This window comes from Dermacentor silvarum, chromosome 6 (genome assembly GCF_013339745.2).
Source record: "Dermacentor silvarum isolate Dsil-2018 chromosome 6, BIME_Dsil_1.4, whole genome shotgun sequence".
Lineage (NCBI taxonomy): Eukaryota > Metazoa > Arthropoda > Arachnida > Ixodida > Ixodidae > Dermacentor > Dermacentor silvarum.
The window spans coordinates 137,426,438-137,451,303 of record NC_051159.1 but is presented as its reverse complement, the minus strand read 5'-3'; the positions used below and the strand labels follow the sequence as shown (position 1 = coordinate 137,451,303).

Genomic DNA, 24,866 nt, shown 5'->3' with positions numbered 1-24,866 from the left:
GCTGTTGGGATCGTAATGTTTCGTAACTACTCATTTCTGCTAAATCATTGCTTAAAACTACAGTGAGAATGCTGCAGTAAAGTGCCATTAGTGAAACGAATTTTCAGAAATACAAAACTGATCTCCGAGGCTGACTGTAGGCTCAAATATGGGCGCACACATCGTGCTTGGTGCTCCGTCCACCTCAATGCCGCAGAAACTCCGGCCATGCTGACTTAAACCTCTTCAGCACGTCTCAAAGAACCATTTCCCACGTATAAGACGCCACGTCACACGAAACAGACCGCGCGACGCGAAAACAACCACCAGACACTGCCACCGATCGCATACGCCCAAGCCACCATTGCGACTGCCCATAGATGACGACACTGCGTACGCAACATGGTGGCGCCCATGCAAACACTTTCTACACAATCGGCGACAACATTTGAGAGAGTTGAAATATATCACTGCGCGTCTTGCATCAAGCGATAACTGTGTGACACTTTTTATCCGGTGAAAAACGGTTGCAGGAAAATGATAAACAAGTACGCCCGTCAGTATGTTTGAATTCATTGCAGGAAAATCGTGAGAGCCACCTCTATAGCCACACTTCATGTTACAGCTATACATGAAACGTTTTCGCGGATTTTTGAGATACACTGTTCCTGTTTTGTCCAACACTTGCAAGACTAATCTCCGAACACTACAAAGCGTGTAAGCCCAAACGTTTCTGAAATGTCTTTGTCGGCTGTACACCAACAGCAGCTATGATTGTCATTGCAGAGGAGCACACGTTCACCACTGATATCGCTGTTGACACGCTGAGACCATATATTCGACACCTTTCACGGCTGACACTTCTCGAAATTTGCATAGGACACCAATTCTACGCTTTTGCAGTCGTGTTGTTGAATATGACCACAAAGTTGTTTTTCCAGTGAGAGCGATGATTTGTCCAGAGTGCGTAATGTATATATATATATATATATATATATATATATATATATGCGCTGCAGGAATAGAGGTGAGTAACGATATATGCTCAGTATGTCCCCATTAATGCCAAGTGCACACTGAACTTTTGGCTAGCTATATATTCTTTGTTTATATCTGTTAATCTTCAAATACTACAGCATAGTCACTTTTGTTCAACCTATGGAGTCAATGCTCGATAAGGACGCTTGAGAGTCATTCAGGATTGCACATATGACTGAATGCGGTAGTGAGCACGAAACTCCAGACAGACATTATTGCGTAGAGTTCTGCTTTTGCAGAAGCAGTGACGTTCAACATGCGCATTCTACATGACTACTACGGGGTATTCCAGCACGAGCCGAATTCACAAAGCTTCTCGTTCGTAAATTTTCTATATCATTGGCTGGCAACCTTCACTAATGATATTACCAGCATCATGATTTCCTGGAAATTTCTCTTACGAACAATTTCTAGCCTAAACATTTCTTTTTCAATACGGGTCTTGGGGCCAAATTCAAAAAAAAAAAAAAACTTATTATTCTCAGGTGGTTTTTGCCATTCGTCAGTACACTTCACTAATGATATTTCCGACGACACGATTGGTTGGAATTTGTGCCTATGAACATTTCCTGCGTAAATAGCTTTTATAGAATACGGGCCGCGGTCTGTGAACGGCATTATTCAAATAACAGAACCGTATAGGAAACAGGACGGTGAAAGGGGCTAGAGGCAGCGAAAAACCAAGAATAAAAGCAAAAACGAAACACGAGAACAACAACAAAAAAAAAAAAGAAGAAAGAAAGCCGACATGTGTGTTCCAATACTTCGTGGAGCACGGCGCGCGCGCACCTTTGCCGTTGGCGCCGAAATCCTTGTCCAGAGGTCGCCTTGCGGGGGCGCCCGCGCAAGAAAGCGCTCGCTTCGCCCGATATTCGGCAGCGCGCGGCATCGATCCCTGCCAGAGCAGCGGGAACCGCCGGCCGCGGGGGGATCGCCTCATCGCCGCTCTCTCGCGACGACGACGACGACGGTTTTGCGCGCCCTGCGCGCGAAGCTCTCACTTTGACGGCCTCTCGCGCGCTGTGCGTCGCCAGTTTCTCTCGCTCCCGCGACGACGACTGTCTGCGGTCGCTCGTCGTCCGCTTCTTCACTTCTCACCGCCGCTCGCATTGCGCCGTTGTGCGCGTTGGCCCGGACCTGCTCTCTCTCTCTCTCTTTCTCTCACTCACTCCTCAGTCGCGTCTCCCCCTGTCCATCCGTGCATGCTTCGGCTCTTTTCTGCGCTCGGGTTGTGATCGAGAGACTGACTGACTCGGGAGCCTGGGTCCTCCAGAGGGCTGGGCAGCCAGCCAAGTTGTCCGCGGCCACCACAGTGGAGGAATGAGGAGGAGACTGACCACCACCGGTTCGGGGCCGGTAATCGGCCGGACGCTGCCGAGGATGCTCGTCTCCTGTGCGGTGTGCGTCTGGATATGTTCGCTTGTGGTGCACTGTAGGATACAGCAGCGGCCGGCCAACAAGGAGCAGCCCTACGGTGCGTGAGCGTTCGAGGCTTTCGTCCTGTTTTTTTCTAGACATTTGTCTCGTCTTGTGTGACCATGCGCGGCTTCATTTCTGGGAGGCATCAAATGATTGCACAGGGAAAGAAGATGCGCCCAGTAAGCTTTATATGCTTGGTAGGAGGCATTTTTCAATAATTGAAAGAATGAATATTTCACCGCCTAGAGTAAATGAGGTTGGGGAAAAATGGTAGTTGAAAGCTTTCCGGTATGTACAGTACCGATTAGTACAAGGTCGTTGCCAAGAAAACATTAAATGAAATAATAATTCAAGTAATCCAAACTGCGAAAACGAAAGGTGGTCATTTCTTCTAGACATCGTCAGGGCTTATGCAAAAATATAAATTTGTTCATTGTAAATTATCAGCTTACATTACTTTCCCGTCGTATGAATTTTTTTTATCACCCTCTCTTCGGTGAAGTGTATTGTGTCTGCTAAACTCCCATTTACAGAGGCACCATAAATGCTTTCTGCGCTATAAATGAATAAAGGAGCTACAACACGCATCTTCAACAAATGCCCTGTCATGTGAAAACGAATTTATTACCACGCCGCCTTGTATCATTTCGTTTGTACTAAATCCAAAAGAAAAGCAGCGCTTCTACGCTTGTTAAGTACAATATCTCCTCATTTACGCTGATGGACTCTTACTAGGAAACTACTGCTTTTAATGCACCGGAACGTATTACGTTCGTTAATCTCTTGTTCTGAGATAAGCTGAGCGGGAATCAAAGTCTTCGCTAATGAATCGAGTATAGGACAGGGCTGTAGCCTCGATCGTGCGCAATAAGAAATAATATAAAACTAAATATGAATAATTACTTGATGTGCCTTGCGAAGACTAAGCGCTCTTGTATACCTTGAAGGGGAGCTGGGAGCCGGGGCTTTTAATCCGGGAATGTATACCTTCACGCCCTCATGCATTTGATGTCAAATTAGATTTTAAAGTTCAGGCACTCTGTTTCTCGTGAGCAATACTAAGAAATCCTGCTTTGTTTAATTTATCGCAGTTGCATCTTAAAGAAGGTGAAGGCTATTTGCAAAAAAAAAAATAGGAAAGAAACGCGTACGAATTTTTACGCTCGAATTATATTTACCTGTGAACTCAGTTGTGGTACACATAAGCCCCATGCTAATGCATTGCTTTTTTGTGCGTGCTAGGTATCGTGCAAGACACGAGTTCTGGATCACTGAAACTTGAGTGATATGGCGGAAAAGCTTCTTCTAGAGTAGTTACTCATCTTTATTTCTATTACATTTAAACTGTTGCCCCTACTTCCTTCAAATGGCGTTCAGAACTATCAGGTTCTTTCAGAAACTATGAGGAACTTTTATACTCAGAGGATCCAAATATGTCTTATGGAAATTTCCATAAGCAACCAATGCCGCTTAAAAAAGCAACAAACAAACTGCAAAACAGTAACTAATGGTAGTTATTCTATCCCAATTCCCCGCTATATCCGTTAGAAAAGCACGCAAACGTCGAGACTTATTGATCCAATGTGGAGCGTGACAGCACACGATATTATTTGGGGCATTGTGCTCTCGTATTTTCGATGTTGCTTTTCTTCTAAGACAACATTTTTTCCCGTTTCGGCTGGCGTGACTGCACTGACTTACTACCCGCAGTTACGAGGAAAAAAAATGGGCTGCGTAATGGATTCTTCGCCTTTTTATTAGGCACATGTATGGCCCTTTGGCTGTGAAACTTTGCTCGACCAGAGCAAACATCCGGGTGAAATAAAATAAAAGAAAGGCGGACAGCCACACAAGAAGCGCGTTCCATTCCTATGCGAGTATAACCTGTTCTTTTTCCTTTTTTGTCTGCTTGCCTTTTGACACGAAGCGTGGAACATGACACCACAGGTGTCGGAGACGTTTGTTGGAGACCGTGAGAGAAGGAGTGTATCAGTAAAGACAGTGGAAGCGTAAGAAATTGGATATAATAAAAAAGAAATACAAACGTCTTAGGCAGCCGGTAAAGAATAGGGACATGAGAAAAGCGACAGAAACTTGGATCGTTGTATGCGAGCAGGACATGTCTAGGTTGTCACCGCGCCTGTTCCTTTTGGACGCATTCGTTCGCATCCGCTGTGCTGACGCCTCGTCAGCTTTCTTAGACTATCGTTTGCTTTGGCGAAACTGCGGCGGCTGACGGTAAAGGATTCCTCCATAACAAGTTGTTGCACGAAGTCAATTTTGTACGAAATTTTTAGTAGTTTTTCGCTTGGTGCCAAATTTGGACAACCACATTTCAGTTGCACTGGCTCTGAATACCATGTCGACTTGCAACCAGCTCTACCAGTTGTGTTTCACGCAACTAGAACCAAACTATGAAAATATCATAGACAAATAAAACCAAAGACATATTCTTAGCAGTCTTCTTGAGTGTGTTTGACTATTTGGTTAGGTACGATTAATTTGCTAATTAGTTTAGTTAATTATGCAAAATATTGAATATTCGTTTTAGGGCTTACCCTGCACCTGAAAAATTGTAGAACTTGCTCTTATGCACTCAATGAAGTTGGTTCAATTGGGTTATATTTTACGTGGTTTGCTGTCCTGGTTTCTGAAGAGAGTAAAGCATAAAATGAATTGCACAACTTCACTCTTGCGGGTATAGATGGCAGTGGTTTCAATCGAGTTTTAAAGAAATGAAGCCTCTCGCCTCCTCAAGCCCCCCTCCCCACCATGTCCTTATCTAAATAAGTCCGACGGGTGCCTGCATCTCACTTCAGCCGCGGCCTATTTATCATTTAGTACTACCGCGGATTTTACTCTTCACAACAGAGATGCTCTTGCAGCTTTCTTTTTTTTCTTCTTCCTTTCTTTCTTTCCTTCATTTATTCGGTAAACATGTGTATTTTGTTCTTTAGAACCGTAATAGCAGGCGCTGCTGTCTTGACGCACAAAAACGCTGTTTTGCCATCTTTTTCCACTTCGCGGACTTGCTTCAGAACTAAGAAAGAAAGACTCGATAAAAGTAACGTAATCGAAACATCTTCGCTGGGTGTTTCTGAGCACGTTCTACAACTTCCAATTACAACTTATGTCCTAAAGCAATTATTTAAGTTATTCAGAATTACACTTATCTAATTAGACAACTAATCACACTTCAAAAAATACTATGAGTCACCCAAGACGACTGCGGATGACATACAATTGGTCCTTTTTGTCTATAGTGTTCCAGTCGATTTTTAAAGTCTGGTTCTTGTTGCTCGAACCACCCGGCTGGTTAGAAGACAGTGCAGAGTCAGAAAGTTTGCCGCTGTCAATAGGCCAAGCTTTCAATGAGTTTTACTACACATCTCAATTATTAACAATTTTCTCCCTTTTGTACACAAACAAGAAGCCTAATAGGTCAGACATATGATGAAGTATTTAGTAGAAAAATGAAGAAAGACCTTTCGCGTAAGGGTGTCGAACAGTTTCAAGGCTAGGATAGTAGATATTGTACAGGCCGAACTCCCACATTGATTTTAAAATAATGTCTGTAAAAAGACTGCTATTTCATTTCATTTCATATGTAAAAATTTCCAGCAGTCCCACGTTGCAGTACATTCACAGTGACTCTAACAACGTTGTGCTCTTGGCTTAACTTGGTCGTGTTCTGTTTATTCTGTGCGGTGCTAGATTGGTCACTGGAAGAGGCTGGAATAACATAGCTATGCGAGGGCTGACGTGTGTAGATTTCTTGTGTAGGGCACCGTACTAGAAGTCTGATTAGTGCACCGCAAACGTCATGTTTTTGCCGCTTATTCATTTCATAAATGGTGGACTATGCATCACGAATGCTACGGCTGTAGCGCACTGCGGCCTTCTTTTTTCTTGCGCCTTCTTGCGCAATACTGCCAACGCAGTATTGTCATGCACGGCAAGTCTGAAGAGGCTTTCTTCAACTTTGTCCTGGCCCACTACTCTAGAAAACTTGCTTCATAATGAAATGACCATTTGCTGTGTGATCGTTGCACTAACTGTCGCTCAAGCAGACTTAAACAATTAAGCCTGTAAATCCAGGATTCTTTCACTGCATTCCTTCTTTTGAACAGCCTGCAACAAATCATTAAAGCGCAGCTGCCAATTATGCCGTACGATATCGTAATCATGCTGATAACGAACAAAAGATACGTTCTAGGTGATATGCTGGTAATTTTGCTTTTACGTTGGGTCGTCAAAGACGAACTGTGCAACGTACGGATGGTAGTAGATATATCCTACCAGGGAACATTTTATTGTAAGAGTTGAATACCTAAGAGATGTGCATCACGTGCAATATGTGAAGCCGAAATGGCAACCTCTTCTGAGACAGCTCTGTGTCGGCAGTCCATTTTATATCACGTGGGGTTATGAAATTCATCCTCTCACTGCAACTGCGATGGTCATGTGGTGTTAATTGAATGCTAGTGTGTAAAGCAGGCAATCCAAGAAAAGAAGAAGCTTGCGGAGCTGCTAAATCGTAACGCGATCAGCTGGCACGGAGTGTGTACTCAGGATTGAGGCGTGTAGCGGGTGAAGGTCCTTTCTTTCTTTCTTTCTTTCTTTCTTTCTTTCTTTCTTTCTTTCTTTCTTTCTTTCTTTCTTTCTTTCTTTCTTTTTTCTTTTTATTTTGTTTCAGGCTTTGGCTCATAAAACACCTTGTTAGCAGTATGATTTTATTCTACCGAAGGTAGAGCACGTCAAATGCGTTGTAAAACAAATCCTTGCTCCGCAAACGCATTTTTTTTTCTTCAAGTAGTGGCAACTTACCTCGCGTCACTTAATGCGTGCAAGTACTAAGCATTGGTAAGAGCATCATAGACACCCTACATCTTGAAGGCAGATAAGCAATACCGAAGCGCGTATTACGATCGCCATAATGGAGCCATAGGTGCCGCTTTTTTCGCGCTGCCACTGGCCCCATTTATTTCAGGATTATTCCGTTTTCATAGCTCTGTTGATTATTAGTAAGCCAACTTGTGATAGTTATACTTAAACATCATCGAATATTTCTTCAGAAGCATGCTGTGAAGACCGCGCTATCAACGCAAACAGCTCGAGTGAAGTGCACGTTCTAGGGCCGTTCAGGCAAGCGTAAACGCTGCGCCATTGCAGAGCCCTCACCTCCCCACTCCAAGTCAAAGACCCCCCCCCCCCCCCCACCGCCCCCCTCTACACCTTGTTCCCTCGTCCTAGGCATTGGCGTCTTAAATGCTGCAGCTTATACAAAGTGAGAGCTTCCCAACAGAGATCGAACAGAAGTGACATTTAGTTAATTCGCAGCAACACACAGGTTACAGCAAATACAGCGCTGCCAAAACAGACAAATCAAAGCACATTATCCGACAAATTTAGAGTTCCCTGCAGACGACATTCTAGACCCAATACCATTATCGCAACTTTCCACCAGCCGAGCGCTCGGAGAACACGCGTGTCTCTTAACACTAGCATCAAATACTAACGGCAGGGAGAGTGCCATTTGCTCGAATGTACCGTCATTAAAGGACACTTTAAAAATTGTTCATTACCTTCTGTTCGAATTCGTCGCTAAGGGTGCTTATTACCAACCTCTCTAAAGCAAGATTAAACGTTATAAAAAATAGGCTGTCGCATCTCCTAATGAGACTGACACTGCTAGCTAAAATCAATGGCGTTCACACCGCGTGCATGGCAATGACGCTGAAATTGAACTTTCTCTAACAAAAAGAAAAAAAAAGATGTTGCAAAAAAAGGGTGAGGGGAGGGAGCAAACTTATCTTCTGGCTTGCATTTCCTTCATTTTGCTTTTAAAAGGTGGAAGGGCGATGCCAAGAATATGCGTATTTAAGTCTCCCTTCCAGGCATAAGTAGCCGCCGGCTGGGGACGGTTACGATGATTCTCCGCCCCTCCGACTTGGCCTTTAAGTCCTCTTAAAACCAGCTGCCGAGAAGGGAGAGCGTCGTTGGCTGCTGTAGAATAACTTCCACGAGTAAGGGCAGCTGGCCACGCCACGCCAAGTAAGCAGCCTCGCAGAAGAGCTCTTGCCACGAGCTCGGCTACACAACGCCCTCAGCACCCCCTCTCCCCCCGCCACTACGGCACCCCCACCCTCCACCTTCATCACTTTCATAACACGCGCGTCGCCGCTCGAGAGCTTGTATCACCCGCTCACGTTTTCTAGCAGCCGCCGATGGACTCCACGCCCAAGGATCGATATTTACGCGTGCGCGTCTGCCGCGCGATCAGACGCAATGCGTGTGTGCGTGCGTCCGCTTGCGTTCCAGAAAAGGCAGAGCAGAACCGTCCACCCGTTATGAAGCAATGAGTCATTGCGATTAGCGAGGGAAACTTCCCCGTTCCTGTCGTTGCATCGCCGCTTGCTTGCTGGCTTGCTTGCTTCGAGGCTATTAACGGCGATAGCCAGCTCATTTACTCTAGTGGGCTTCCGCTGCAGCAACGGTCACCGCGAACAGCGTGCACGGCGTGCGGAAACTTGTCGACAATGTACCACCGCCCATTCTCAGTTTTCCTCCCTCTTTCTTTATTTTTTTTTTACTCCTGAAGGTTATCGCTAGAGGTGCAGTGTATGCAAGATTGTGCTTATTGGTGTTTGCAAACTTGCAAACTGTACGTGGCGAATGACTGCTTCAGTAAGGCGAGGACGGGAATCATGATGGGTGTTGTAAAACGGCCGCCTTTATTCAACTGAAGCTATTGCAATCTTAAAACGCACGACGCAGGCTGTATACGAATAACGCAAAAGGAATAACGACGTCAAGACCTTAAATATAGTCGTTGACACCATGAATACAGTTCAAATAAAATTTTAATACATAACATTAACATTACGTAGCAACATTTGCTCGTAGTCTTAAAGCTAGATAGGAAGGCAATGTTTCCGCAAGGAGAACGTCAAAAAAGAAAAACGCGGGACCACACAGACTCAAGCGTCTACAGCGGGGACAAAGGAACGCTTCTATGTGCACGCGTGCAACACATGCACGCACACAAACATGCGCGAACACACCCTCGTACTCACAACTGCCGAGTAATTTATATGTCGAAATATGAACAAGTACGGTAATATTACATGGGCGACTAATACCTTTTACGATATTAGACATCACCCTTCGTGATGACCCCAGTTTAATTATGCTCTGCATCAGTGGTCATCAAGAGAGGCAAAGTCAACATCCCTACTGAAATAAAAAAAAAAGGAGGGGCGGGGGGGGGGGGGGGTTCAGCGATGTTCAGTCATTCCGATATACGCCAACAGCCCGCACTGCGGAGAGCGATGGAGGTCGTTAGAATGACCGGCTATTTGCAGGACGCAGGGGAGCAGTGGCCGCACAGGGGGGCCATTCTATTAATGGCTTCGGAAATGAACAGCCTTAGCTCTTGTAGAATCCTAGTGGGAGGCATCCGTGCATTGGGCAGGGAGGAGCCGATGTGAAATTGAGCTGAAGGATGGATTGCAAATGCCGAACAATGCCTTGCTAACGTGACATCCGCCTAATGCCACAGCGTATTACGTTCCGAACGAGACTATTTCGTGGAAGCATTTAATCTCAGGGTCACGCAGTCGCTGAGTTCGTGACTAGCTCGAGTGCCTATTGTTCATGTTTTCCTCTTCAATAGATCCCCCTCTGCATTGAAATTACCTGTTCTTATGTTGACAGTCTTAAGCGTAAGCGATCATTCTCCTTACGAGTGTTTCCTACTTTTGATTCCATTGACATTTTGTGTGTTCAATGCATTAACATTCATTTTACATGTTCCTCAGGAACTTTTAATTCCTATTGCTATCGGTCATATAAAAATCAATGTTTTGGTGGTATACACATAGACTTCAGTCCTGATGAAATTCAAATGCCTATAATTCATTTAATCTACTTGAAAAAAGTATGTATTACTCAAAACTCTGTTTTCTCTGAATTAGAAGAGATTGTTGCCCCTTGAAAAACAGCTGTTGTCTACAGTTATTCTTTCTTTTCGTGTGTCGATGCATGTACCTTTTCGCAGTATGGTCGGGTAAACTTCATAAAATATAAAAAAAACGCGCCATATAGGTCTGCAAAATTAACCAAATATAAACACAAACTGAAACCGTCTGAACATAGAAATGCCTTCAGCCACCAGAATGTGTCCCATTTGCAGCATCTACGAGATAACCGGGCTCTAAACGAGGCTTGCACTATAAATATACACAGTCAAAGTGACTGACTATCAGACATGGTTTTATTATTCGGGCTGCTTTTTATATGCTGCACGATGGCAAAAGAATAGAATAATGTCTCGTCCTGGCCGCAGTTCTTTTTCACGATTTTGCCTGTGCACCAATCAACCCATCGGCTTACCAATTAGTTTTTATTCCTAGCTAGGATATTAGCTGAATAATAGGATTGCAACTATTATGTTAGTAGAATGAAAATATTTTTATAGCTTAATTGCCATGTTCAGCCGTATACACGTGCGTTATTTGCCATGGGTACTCCACAGCTGCACTCTCGGTGTCCCTGGAGTTGCAGGTCGCAGCGCGCTTCATTCAGGTTTAACTGGGTTCACGACATGATCACAGCGATTAACAGCATCCGCAACCGTGGCCCAGTCAGTAGGTCGTCCGGCTCGGCTGCGGAAAGTACATAGTGCAATCCACATCACCGGACAGCCACCCGTTTATAAGATGGGTACAAGCAACCTCCCAGACAGGCGTCAGGCTTTCCAGGGGCGAATAGCTTGGGAGATGTTCGCACAGACAATTATGTTTGCTGTGCAAGAACCAGAACAAACAAAATACCACACAGCTCTCATGGCAATTAACAGCAACTAGGTTGCTGTCGAACGCCGTTAACATGTTCTTGTACGTGCACCAAAATAACTTATAGAAAGACCATATAGAATTCGCGTGTCGCGTGGGGCAAAAAGAAATTTCCTAAGCCGGGTGGGTACTAGGAACTGCAAAACCTGAATAATTTTGCAGTTCCTAGTTCCAACGAACGCCAAAAAATACTAGTTAACTAGTTCACTTTTGACCACTTGGTGTCCTCCTCCGTTGATAATAATCTGTAACCCAAGCCCCATACAGCTGATTAGCTCATCAAAACGGCCTTTGACATATTTTCATGACATTATAGGTTGCATACCGCAAGAAAAGTGATCTTTTTTTGTTTTCTTTGAAATATTCAAATTTAGACATTACGTATGTTCAGTTCATTAGACGTTGGGCCTTCATGTCGTCCCACTGTCCATGAAAAGGCATAAGTATATACTAAAGTTGGTATTCTTGTTTGTTATTTATAGAATTTGTTTTTACTTTCAACTTCTTGAACAGGTGTTGTAGTAGACGAAGGTACTGTACATGCGAATTTGCATGTAACTTGCACTGTGAACTGCCGCAGTAACATACACATGCACGGAATCGTCCATTTTGCGAGATTCTGTCTAAGTATGTAGCAATGCAACGTATAGTTCCACAGGTTCCATTGCTATACGTGAACTGCTTTTCAACGTCGTCATAGCAGTTTTTGCAACAATTGTACCCAAGCTTCTGTTCTATTTATAGTGAACAAATAAATTTCTTGGTAATAATTTATCGCTAGAATTATTACCGAGAAACGGTACGAGTGGGCAGCAAGTCCAAGAAACTAACATAGGTTTTTAGCGCTTCGAGTGTTTCAGGAGTGAAATGATACTCATGACTCCTGTAAGCGCTAAAAATGGCGTTACAGTCTGCGAATAAATGCATTTATTACAATAAATCTGGATTTCGGTTTCTTACATTTTAATGTCCATATCAGTGCCATTGTCCAGGCATCGGGTAACATAATGAGTAATCTGTATCGGGTGGTTGTGCTCGCGTTCCATAAGCAGAAAATGAAGCACTCATTAGACAAGACTTCACAACGCGTAACTCGTTGGCGCCAGGCGGAACCGTCGACGAAAACCGAATCCCGATGCACGTATCAAATACGCACGGAGCGTTCGTTCTCATTCATTGCCATTTCCAATTGTATACTTGGCGCTGGCGACGGTGTCTGACTAGCATTAGCTGTCGCTGATTCAACTCCTGAAACTCGCGGCGGACTCCATGCGGACTCGTTTCCTGTTTCCTAATGGAAAACGGGCGGTCCTCTGACGCGCATCGATTTTGTTGCGCAGTTACTGCCGGAAGACATGGCAGCGGCAGCAGTGGTCGCTGTGCCAGTGAGCGATAACGCCGTCCAGAGCAAGCGCCGCCCAATTCCCCTCTCACTCAACCTTCTTCCCCTGGGGCTGTATTGGACTCGTTGTAATTAGTCTGCTTCGTGGCATGTTCCAACGTTGTTTGAGGTTTTGTGCTTCTGTCCGCGAACACAACTTCACAGAATGCAAACTTTATTTCCACACGGGACATGCGTTCGATGCGACACTGTACGTGTTTACGCTGCCCGCGTGCAACACAATCTATAGCGAAGTAAGGACTTATTGCTGCAGTCGCAGACAACCACAACAACGGAGCAAAATGTCTGCGCTGTCAATCCAAGCCGGCTGCTGCTGACAGCCTCCAATTTGAAACATGGTAATTGCTAGTTCTGCCGGCGATTGCCGTAGCCAGGCAAATAATGGTACATACCATAGAAGGTCTATAAAGTTCATGAATGAATAGATACCTGGCCAGTGCTTTGTGTTGTGTGTCAGTCGATTGTCTAGCGTAAATTATTTCATTTATCATCTCTTTCACATGCAGTAGACGAGCCGCCAGACAGAAAGGCTCTCTCTCGCTCCTTGCAATAAAAAATACCCTTCCTTTATTGCAACCATGTTGTTTGGATAACGGTTCTGCAAAGGCATTAGTCTGTCATTGTAAAGCCAAAGCTTTACTAACCTAGCTGGAGCCACGTTTCGCCGTCGCCAGCAATTTGACCTTCATTTGACCGCTGCTACACCGTAGCCGTGGCAACGCATCACGTGACTCCGCCACCGCTGCCACCGGCTTGGCACATGCGCTCTCCGCAGATGGGTCACCGCCTCACCACGTGACTCACCGCGCACTTAGCTAAGAGGAGAGCCGCGCTCGCCCAGTCCGTGTGAGCTTGGCCATGGATGAGAGCGAGGCCGGGCCGTCTTCTCTAAGCGTTGCGTGGGAGCGGGAGGCTTTGAGCCGTCGTCAGCAAGCGGCGTCTGACCACCCCGCGGATATTGCCTGACGAGCTGCTTCACTGGAGAAGGTCCGGAATGCCAAGCGCGCGAAGCTAACGTCGGAGACTGAGGAAGAGCGACGTTCGGCTCGCAAAACGCTTCGACTTGTCGGCTTATAATTTACACCTGGCTTAACGATGAGTACATACCTAAGTATAATAATTACAGCTAAATGAAAGGTTAACCAAGTGAAACCAAGACTTAACTAAGCTAAACCAAGCTTTCACTTTGCATATCCAGGGTTAGCTAAGCTAAGCCGCAGCCAGTTTTTTTAATAAAATTATGATTTCGTTCCATGCATCCAGAACATTAGCACTTCAATGTCGCTGCGCATCTGTCACATCAAACTCGTCAAGGTTAACGTAGCACTTTTCGCCCACAGGAGACTCGAAACAAGCCGTGGGGATAGCTTGAGCGAGTTTCAGTGAGTTGATTAATTCGTGACAGAGCAATTTTGATTAAATGTGAAGACCTACATTCGGAGTTTTTTCTTATGTATAGGTCAGCAGAGCACAATAATAAGCAGATTGGGCAAATATAAAAGCAGAACTTAAGCGCAGGAATGTTTTGCCTAACATAACGGAAGGGGAGAGTAATGCAGTGGTTCCTAAGTGGTGAGAGTAAATCATGCGCAGCTGCCACAAGATCGTGTGCATCTACCAGACAGCTGAACGATTGTGCGTCAGAAGCGTGTATCTGTCCTATGCGTTCAAAGGCAGTCACCTCCAACGACACATAACAAGTGATATGCTACTTCGCTTCAAGCTCTCACGAGAGGCGATGTATTGAGCTCGGCATAGCCGTTTTCCCAGAGTACAGGGTGTTGCATGAGATCAAATCAGAAAGTAAAGGCTCGGTGATTTTTTATCATTGGTACTCAATATGTGACCCATTATAGGAGGTCCATGCGAGAGTATTCACACACTTCGCAATTTTTGACTCCTATTTCGTCCACAGCTACCTTGGTTCTACACAAGAAAAGTAGAAAATTACCTATCAAGAAAGGGGTCAGGCAATAAGACAAAATCTCTCCAATGCTATTCACTTCATGCTTAGAGAAGTATTCAAGCCCTTAGGCTGGGAAGGCTTAGGGGTGAAGATCAACGGCGAATATCTCAGCAACCTTCGGTTTGCCGATGACATTGTCCTATTCAGCAAAAAATGGGGACGAATTACAACAAATGATTAAGGACTTTAAACTAGAAAGTCTAAGAGTGGAGTTGGAGATTAATATGCAGAAGACAAAGATAATGTTCAATAGCCTGACAAGGGAACAAGAATTCAGGATCGCCAGCCAGCCTCTAAAGTCTGCAAAGGAGTACGTTTATCTAGGTCAATTACTCAAAGGGGATCCTGATCATGAGAAGAAAATTTACAGAAGAATAAAATTGGGGTTGGAGTGCATACGGCAGGCATTACCAAATCCTGACTGGGAGATTAACACTGTCCTTGAAAAAAAAAAGTGTACAATCATTGGATCCTACCGGTTCTAACATATGGGGCATAAACTTGGAGGTTAACAAAGAATCTCGAGAACAAGTTAAGGATCGCACAAAGAGCGATGGAACGAAAAATGTTAAGCCTAACGTTAAGAGACAGCAAGAGAGTGCTGTGGATCAGAGAGCAAACGGGCATACCCGATATTCTATTTGACATTAAAAGGAAAAAATGGAGCTGGGAAAGCCATGTAATGCCTAGGATGAATAACCTGTGGACCATTAGAGGTACAGAATGGATACCAAGGGAAGGGAAGTGCAGTTGAGGATGGTAGAGAACCAGGTGGGGAGTTGAAGTCAGGAAATTTGAAGACACATATTGGAATCAGCTAGCGCAAGACAGGGGTAATTCAATATCGCAGGGAGAGGTCTTCATCCTGCAGTGGACATAAATATATTCTGATGATGATTTCGTCCTACGAGTTACGTGCGTAATGTCAATACGCTAGGTTCACGTGGTCAATGCATTCATAATTGAACGCTTTACCAAACAGTGTGTGTGTGTTAGTCACTGAATACACTTAATTTCTTTGTTGTGGTTTTTTTGAGCATATAGAGGGACATTAGTGCGAGCGTGGAAGAGGCGGGGAGGAGGGGGGGCGGCAGGGTGCGTGGGGATTCAAAAAATATCGCTTTCGGAAAAAAAATCTCGCGCAGCAGTCACTTTTCTCACGCAATCGAATGAGGTGGGCAGCTGAAAACATTCTCCTCTTAAAGTATAACATACAACTTGGAACAGGCCGAAAAGATCGCCGCAACCCATGGACGTTCACTTTATTGTCAGTGAACTGTTGCGAGCTCTAATGATGCCTTTAATGGCAGTGCCGTTGTGAGATAGTCAGTACTTCAACGCAGTTACATGTCCACTGAACTTTATCGTGGCCACGAACAAAGTGACAATACGCCTGGCTGAGAGCAGATATGGCTGCAGTCTCTTTCCTCTAGGGGGAAACTTCGAAACGCGGCTCAGATTTGAAATCGTTATGCTCAGCGATCATTCAGAGCAAAATCGATGACAACGGGACTGCGTTGTGCGCATTTGGCGATTTTCGTGTGCAGTTAATAGCGAACGATTTTACGTTGGAACATTGCGCCTTTCTGAAGCACAGCACGGCGTTTTGTTTCGTCGCAAACTTTCAGGCCCCACAGCCATTTCCTTTTGTTTTCGTAATCGGGGCGACAGAGAAACCAATAAAGCAATCTAGAAACTCAGCGAAAGTTTTGTTTCCCCGCTCTGCTAATTTTAACACTGTTCCAGTATAGTGTATGTTTTGAAGAAACATTAAGATAGAGTGCCGTCGCTCGCTTATCGCTTTGAAAATATTGACCCAGTTGCTTGACTCCGTTCAGAAACGCCACTGCAGGCATAATTTGACTGCGTCATAGACGGGCGTCGCTTCTGTACTAAATTGTACCGGCACAGTACATGTATTGTTTTGAAAAGATGGCATCGCTATAAGACACGGGTGGCAGCGAGACGACAAGGATGAGCGCTGAATTTCCAACTACTATTATTGCGAATTATTCACAAATATATGCACGCTGTCCGAGCCAGGGGCTAACATCTGCACACGCATAAATATGCCAGCTCTTTTCCTCCCCGAGTCTGGCAACCCGTTCAGATTCTGCGATTTCCAGCGTCACATGCGTTTTTACTCTTTTTCATAACGGAAGTGCTTGCGAGGTCGGCGACCAGTCCTTGCAAGTCAGACAGTGACTCGCCAGAAAACCTTCAAGATGTTTCCCTTCACACGTATTTTTTTACGGTGTTTGCCTGCTGCCTTGACCTATTGTTAACACATCTCCCAGTTTGGCCAACGTACACTTTTCCGTACCTTAAAGGTATTGATAAACTACGCCCTCTGCGCATTCAACAAAAGGCCGCTGGTGCTTTATGCCGCAGTCACGCTCCTGTGTTGCCTCCGGGTCGGTCAATCTGCAAAGCTTTGACAGCTTTTGGGGGGCAGAGAACACGACTTTCACGCACTGCCGCCTTTTCAAATATGTACCAACACGCCTAATTCGCCGCTATAGCGGCGAATTAGGCGCTACTACAATATATATATTGTAGTGTTTTGTTACGCAAATTAAAAAAAAAAAACGCGTGAGGTATTCAAACACAAAATGCTTTTTTTCTCAACTAGTCCTCAGTGCAACAATACCGCAGCCAATCGTTTGCATAGTTCAAGCCTTTTTGTTCTACCCTTGGCATATTCATTCAGAGCTCTGATGTTTTTTATTTAATCATGACGTGAGTTTGCACGTGTGGATGCCACCATAAAGCATTTATATATATACATAAATATATAAACAGATCCATGCTGTTGTATACGAAGAGCGATGACGGCTGTTGTTCGAATGACTCACTTGTTTGGGATTGATCGGCGGCAATAATTTGTCTCCACTGCGCAAGAAGGGATGGTGAGCTGAGATCTTTAGCACGGTACAAAACTTTACTTATGTTCCAAATTCAGTACGCTTCTAAAGACTAACATTTCAGTTATATACAATTATACCATTATGTCACATACAAACTATAAAAGGCTCAGCACAACACCCAAATTTTCTTCAGACTTTTTTAAAATTATTATTAGTAGTAGTAGGAACTCATTTCAGTAATCTAAGACGATCACAACAGTGTTATTGTACAATGTTACCCCAGTGTTCAAGTAGATTGTAATGCGCTCAACGAGATTATACAAATAGCATTGCCCTGTTGGTATAATATGACTTTACTTAGAGCGGCCGTTGGAACATGCTTGCATACTTGAGAAACCAGTCTCAATTTCGGCGGTATATAGGCTGGTCTGCCACTGCAATACTCAGTTAAATATTGCATTCTCTAAATGAAAGAAAGGATATGGCTTGCAAGACGCGGGGTGCGCTCTCTCGGTTGGTCGTTCATTCGGTGCTGCGTAACTGAATGGGCATTGCAGAGAATGAATGGGAATTAACTAATCACTAATTAACTTCCTGATTATTAACCTTACAGCTTATATTGCAATTTACGAATTGTAGCCGGTGAGTTTGCAATACGCATCCACTTGAAATGAATCTTCAGGATGACACTAGTTTCGAGGTATTATTTCCCAAAGTGTGGGACGAAATACATGTGCATTCCAGTTACGTTTGTGCTTCAATGCACAAAAAAAAGCGTTTTGCTGAAAAAGTGGAACGGTGCATTTTTAGGGCGAGTTTGATGGTGAATATCTCCAAACTGATGTCATTCTGGAAATTAATTCCAAGTGAACGCCCTTTGCAAGGTCGCCGGCTACAATTCGTAAATTAGAAAATCTGCCGTAAAGTAATTTATTGGGAAGTTAATTAGTGATGCTTTGCTAATTATAATATGTGTTTTGATTTCTCGCGCAAGTAATGTCCGCCTGTCTCAATAATCCAGCTCAAGGACTAAAATTATGGTATCTGCAACAGGCGATTTATAAGAATTCCAGGAAACTTAAAAATGGTCACCCCGTATAATCATCCATATCACCCCACTACTAACCTATAGTGGTTCCTTCGTGGGAAAAATACGCAATGCTCAAAACGACATGTCATGGAAAATGTCGGCGTTACGCGCACGAAAAATAGCTAAAGAAACTGGATTGACAGTCTGGTGAAAGAAACTACGTAGATCTCGCGCACTCCCTTTCATACAGCTACAATGCTGCCACCGCTTGCGTGACAGCCGCGACTTCCATCTGCACAGCTCGGAGCGCTGTGTGCTTCCACTGACGACTATTGCCTGTCCTCCTCTCTGGTTGCCTCTACGTAATTTATGGTATATATGTCTTCTATATATGCTTGCACATGACAAACGGGCCTTCCTCTAATGCTTCCTTTCGGCAGGCCGGCCGGTCGACCGGTATGTCACCGGAAACTGTCGCTGAACCCCCCAAAAAAAAAGAAATCCAGGTCATCTATACTGCGGTACCCTTATCTTTCGCTATCGCAGTTTTAGCAATGTAATACAATGATGAAAACAGTTTAGAGATATGCCGCCAACGCATTTCTCTTTGCGAATAAATGTGTTGGCGTTCTGGTTATTTTTCCAAAATTGTTTCTCTCGCCAAATTAGAGATCATGCCAACTATAACTCATATATGTGGTGCGTGAGCAAACTCAAGGACGATAATCTCAAAACAATGCTTATCTCAGAATTTGTTCTACGTGTACATGTCTCGTACACTGACCGGCTTTAATTCTGCCCATGGAACAAATGGTTTAAAGTAACTGATTAGGGAGTTACTTATTGAGTTCAGATAATGATTCACTTGGACACTGTCACGCATTTGTAGGTGTCCGCCACAGGTCGTAATTCATCATCGAAAATAAACTTTATTTCCTCTGCTGCGTGATCTTGAAACAGTCTGGGGTCTTTTAATTGAGCCAGGTGTGCATAACTGCGGAGTGCTGTTGGTTGATGAGAGCGTACATTACGCTAATGAAAGAGGTTTAGCTTCAGCACAAATAACAAATGAATTTGTTTCGGTTGTATATGTCGAACAAATTGCTGCGATACATTTGTGCCGCACTGCCTCAAGGAATAAGAAATGTCACAGTTTCACCATAAGAGTGAAGCAATGAATACGATGGCAACATGCTATAATATTACACGAAGTGTCAGGCTCGTAGCTGTAATGGCAGTATGAATTGAAGTAAGCGTAAGCTGACTAAGAAAAAACGAGCTGTTGTGCGAGGGGCCCCCTGCTTGAATCCTGCCATCGGGCAATTTCGTTTATGTTTGGTAATTAAAGCCAACGTCTATTTTTAGCGACTTTGCCACCTCTTTTCTGTATCAGGTATGTTTCAAACATTTTTTCTGAGCCAATCCCGGAGGCCGGCCCTGGAAAGAAGCAGCGCCAACGTCATTTTCAGGTTCAAGCTCTGTCGTTATTTTGCACCTTTAATATTTAGGTCTGAGAAGATGTAGAATAAAATACACGCGCTGTCGGTGTTTTCATTCATGCATTGGTTTGCGGGCTAACATTCTCAAAATTCTGAGGAATAATTTTATCAAGACCTGCTATGCGCAACTTTAGTGATAGAATAGTGTAGCAATATAACCCACATATACCACATGTCATATAGCATGGCATGACATACAGCATACATATACCTAAATATTTACGGAACGTCACGGCGACTGCGACGAAGACAGCAAAAATTCGCTTGGAGTGTCCATATCGTTGCTATCGCAATAAATATCCGAGGACGCCTACGCACTTCTTATGAGTTGTAAATGCGAAAGCATTAATGTCCAATTGAACGCCGCTTGTCCTTCGAGTTATGTCCTTCGAGTTATGAACTTCCGCGGGCAAGTGAGCGCGTTTTGATTAGGCCTTACGGAGGCGCAGTTAGAACGTAGACGAGAGCGGTCGCGGTCAAGGAACGCGCGGATAACACAGACTTCCGAAAGCGAGGGTGGCGTGGCTTCATGGCGATGCCCTCTTCCCTCACGCAATACCGCGGCAGCAGGTGCTCCTTTTCACCCGCTTTTGCTGCGGGTGAAGCAAACGCGAGTCAGCGTCACAAGCGTGCAAGGCACGAGCGTGCAAGGCGCGCTCGTGGCGTGGCGTCGCAGCCAATGAGAAGTTTCACTGCTAAGGACATCGCCAGCTTTTAAGGCGAAAGCCTTTATTGGCTCATACTCGCGGCGTTCGACCGTCCGTCCGTCCGTGCCCTGGAACGGTGCCAGCTGTGGCCTCTCCCCCTCACACTGTCTCAGCAATCAGATGATGACACAGCGGCGCATAGCAACAGTTGCGCCACCGCAGCTGTGGCCTCTCCCCCTTACACTCTCTCAGCAATCACGTGATGGCACAGTGGCGGCGTCCGACCGTCCGTCCATCCGTGCCCTGGAACGGTGCCCGCTGTGGCCTCTCCCCCTCACACTGTCTCAGAAATCACATGATGACACAGCGGCGCATAGCAACAGTTGCGCCACCGCAGCTGTGGCCTCTCCCCCTTACACTCTCTCAGCAATCACGTGATGGCACAGTGGCGGCGTCCCACCGTCCGTCCTTCCGTGCCCTGGAACGGTGCCCGCTGTGGCCTCTCCCCCTCACACTGTCTCAGCAATCACATGATGACACAGCGGCGCATAGCAACAGTTGCGCTACCGCAGCTGTGGCCTCTCCCCCTTACACTCTCTCAGCAACCACGTGATGGAACAGCGGCGCGCGCGACAACGCTCCTTCGTCAGACGTCTCGTTGCAGCAGTCGAGTTAGTCAGATGGCTCCCAAACGGCCCGGTGATGATTCCAGGGCAAGCGGTTCGGAGAAGCGCCCCAAGAATGTGGATTCCCCCGATACCAGACATGGCATAGTGCCGGACATGGCATAGTCAGTCGAATGGCCACAGGCTTTCGCCGAACACACTTTGGAATCTACAAAGTGTCCTTCAAATTTTTCGCTCAATGGGCCATTTGACGCATTCGCATCAATATGCGTGGATTACATATTGCGCACGAGGAAAGCAAGCCATGAGATACAAAATTATGGTGAGGCATTAAAAAAAATAAAAGAAAAGCCTCGCCTGTGCCACCGAGGTATAACAGGCTAGCCATGAGATACAGTGAAAAATAGTCGGTTTTACCCATCAAGTATCTTACATGGCTAATTTCAGCACTGGTTTCCATGCGAAACGTTAAACATCTCGCGCAACATAGCTTGCGAAATAAGGTGCATGTTTGAGCAACTCATCTTGTAGCTAGTTATCTTGCGCTAATTATGGCGACGCTGAAGATTTAATGTATTCTATCGCTGTCCAAAAAAAAGATTTAAATAGACAGTTTCAGAGTCAAATTAGCTAAACAGAGCAATTTTGGTTGATAATATTTTCCCCAAATACCTTATGCAATTCTAGTGGGCCGAGCCACGAGAAGGCTATACAATCTACATGCGCGTCCCTGCGGGGATTAGTTCCGTTACATGTGTCAGAGAGAACGTTTCGAGTAGGTGGTACCGTAAGAAAATTTGGCACTAGAAATAGCAATTGTACCCTCAGCTTGTCTGCAATATGGCGCACAATAGCAACATGCTGCCCGTTTCGCTTTAGCAGCATGCCTATTTAACGTTGTTTTTTTCTTCTGCCCCAAGCTCTCTTGGACTGAATTACCGAACACCGGCAGCAACTTTTGGCGTGCATGGGCAAAGTTGGCGTGTCCGACTACCATAAAAGGCAGTCTTCCCCGGGAAAGTTTATCCATTATGCACCGTTCGATTGTTCACTCCACGCACTTCCTTGTAGCGTTAGAGAACATTTAAGCGCAGTTTAACCCGTCAACCAGCAAACTCTTTGCTATATACTAACCAAGAAGAGAACGAAAATTTTCTGGCACAGGCAATAACAAGGAGATGAAATATGAAGCCACCATTTCTGACACGCAAAATCCGCTATCAGCCCGGCACACGACCTAATTAATGCTTCTTATCGAGTTTCGCTGAGCGAACGATACAAACGAAAGCGCAACGGGAAAATAAAGTGAACGACAACTCCGTGGTAATGAACCTCCTTTGACAAAGTCGGCTGAAAAAAAAAAAATATATATATATATATATATATATATATATATATATATATATATATTCTTCGCTCGTTGCACGGGCGTGCGTGTGCCTTTTCAGTTCGTGCTTATTTCGCTGTCCAGGACGCGGACGGTGAGATACAATCTCGATGAATGTTGCGCGTAACTCAAACTTCAGATAAAGGAAACAAAGACACAAAGAAGCCAAGAAGACCACAATTCAAGCTTTATTTTGTCATCTCTCAGATGGCGCCTTTTTTTTCGGCAGTAAGCATTAACTGGTTTCAATCAAATTTGTTTTTGCGGGGAAAGAAGGCCATTGAGAGATATGGGGGAAGGGCGGCAGCTTTATCTTCTCCGAAAAGTATGTGCTACCGGACCGAACCAACACAATAAACATGGGAACATGTTCTTTATATTGTGTGCAATAATAGACGTACACATGCATAAATTAAACTATTATTTTTTGCGGCATCAAGTGGCTGGTATCTGAGCACTCCAGAGACAGGAGCTCATGTATGCTCAAAGGAACAGAAATGCAGAAGGCGGTCCTTCTTTTTTTCTTGTTGGTACGCATTGTACCGTTTAAGGCTGAAATATTCACTACTGGTATCTAATTCAGTATGCGTCGGCTTCTCACATGCACAGCCATATTATTATATTTACTGCTAAGGGAGTTACGGGGGTGATACAGACTTGCCGTAAGGCACGATGTTTAGTGTATACACCGCCGTGGTGGCTTACTATTCTGTTACGCTGCTGAACTCCAGAGCTGGAGTTACGTTCACACAAATAACACATGCCAAATTAAGTTAGGTATGTGTTTTATGTGTGCTGTATGTCAGTGTTGCGTATAAATTAAGCGAGTGCATTGACATGGAAAGATGAATATATCTTACTACACTCCTGGGCTCGCTGTCATCGGCCATTCCTACCGATAGTAAGATTCATGAAAAGCATGCGCCCCCATTGGCGTAGTTGACGCTTGAAAGACATGAGTGAAGTTTTTCTACCACATATATTCTGATCAGGTTGAGCTCAGAAGCTACATATAGGTTCTTGAAACTTTCACGTGATCATGCAGCCACTCTGACGAACAACATCGAGGTAGAACCTAAGCGATCACCAACTTAGCGATGCGATTTTCTGAGAACTGCAGCTCGACCTGCCAAAATGTGCGTATTTCAGCTGCGCTTGACTTGACTCCGATGGCAGACCACGAGTAACTCTGCAGCTTGCTTCACTTTGCTCTTATTAGCCCCTTGCCGGCGTAGGATTTCAGCTTAAGCGGCTACCGTATGGGATATCCGACGAACCTGCCCTTGTTTCTGTTGAGTAATATAGCTACAAAAGCGTGAGAAACTCAATAGCGATAAAGAAGAAACGACTACACATCGCTACAGGGTAGCGTCTCACATTCCTGTGAAAACCGGAATATATAGAAGGTGGAACATTCCACCACACCTTCGGGAAACTTCCACCATCACCTTTGATTCCCTTTACCTGACAGCCGTTCTATCCACCATTTTACTGAAATGCACAGGGATAAATAGATTTGTTGAGAAGAATATACTTTTTTTATTATTCAGTCAACATAACGTGTTTTGCTCACCAGGAATAAAGCGCCGCCATTAACGTTTAGGCAATATCTAAGCGGATGACAATACGTGCTGTATCCCACAGCGGGCAGTCACATCCGTGATTAGAATCCCGTGTCTGGAAAATATTTAGAGAAACCCTCTTTTAGTTTCTGCTTCCAACACAGCGAAGTGTTTTCGGCTTCCACTCCTTTGCAGTGCAGTTACAGCAGATTTAATAAAAAACTCGGCCCCTGCGGTACCGGTTGGTGGACACTCAGTTTTCTTCGCTACCTAATGAGCGGCTTCGAGTTCTTGGTACTAATTTTTTAGGTGTTTGGTTTTGTTAGATGTGAACGCTTGAACGCTTCGGAATATAGGAGATGGTCTTAAAGCTGAAGACTAAAAACCAGAAAGTATGTGTTTTATTTGTGTGTTAAAGTTGCCAACATTCTGAAAAGCAAACAGCACACTAAATATTGTTTTAAATGAACTGCTATGCAATTTGTGTTACGTGCAACGTTGAAGTCATGATAATTTTGCTTGTTTTAGTAGATCTGCCGTAGGTTGCTCGATGCTAATTATGGTATCCTGTGTGTATTATAGTAACAGC

At 44.6% G+C, this 24,866-nt stretch overlaps 1 protein-coding gene across 1 annotated transcript in view; it reads left to right on the top strand.

Annotated features, from left to right (window-relative positions):
• The first annotated feature begins 1,948 nt into the window (after positions 1-1,948).
• Positions 1,949-24,866, top strand: part of LOC119456083 (hemicentin-1) — a 131,925-nt gene continuing 109,007 nt past the window's right edge. The window contains exon 1 of the mRNA XM_037717686.2: positions 1,949-2,491. Within this exon, the coding sequence (XP_037573614.1) occupies positions 2,338-2,491 (154 nt within the window). The 5' untranslated portion in view covers positions 1,949-2,337. The remainder of the gene's footprint in view (positions 2,492-24,866) is intronic.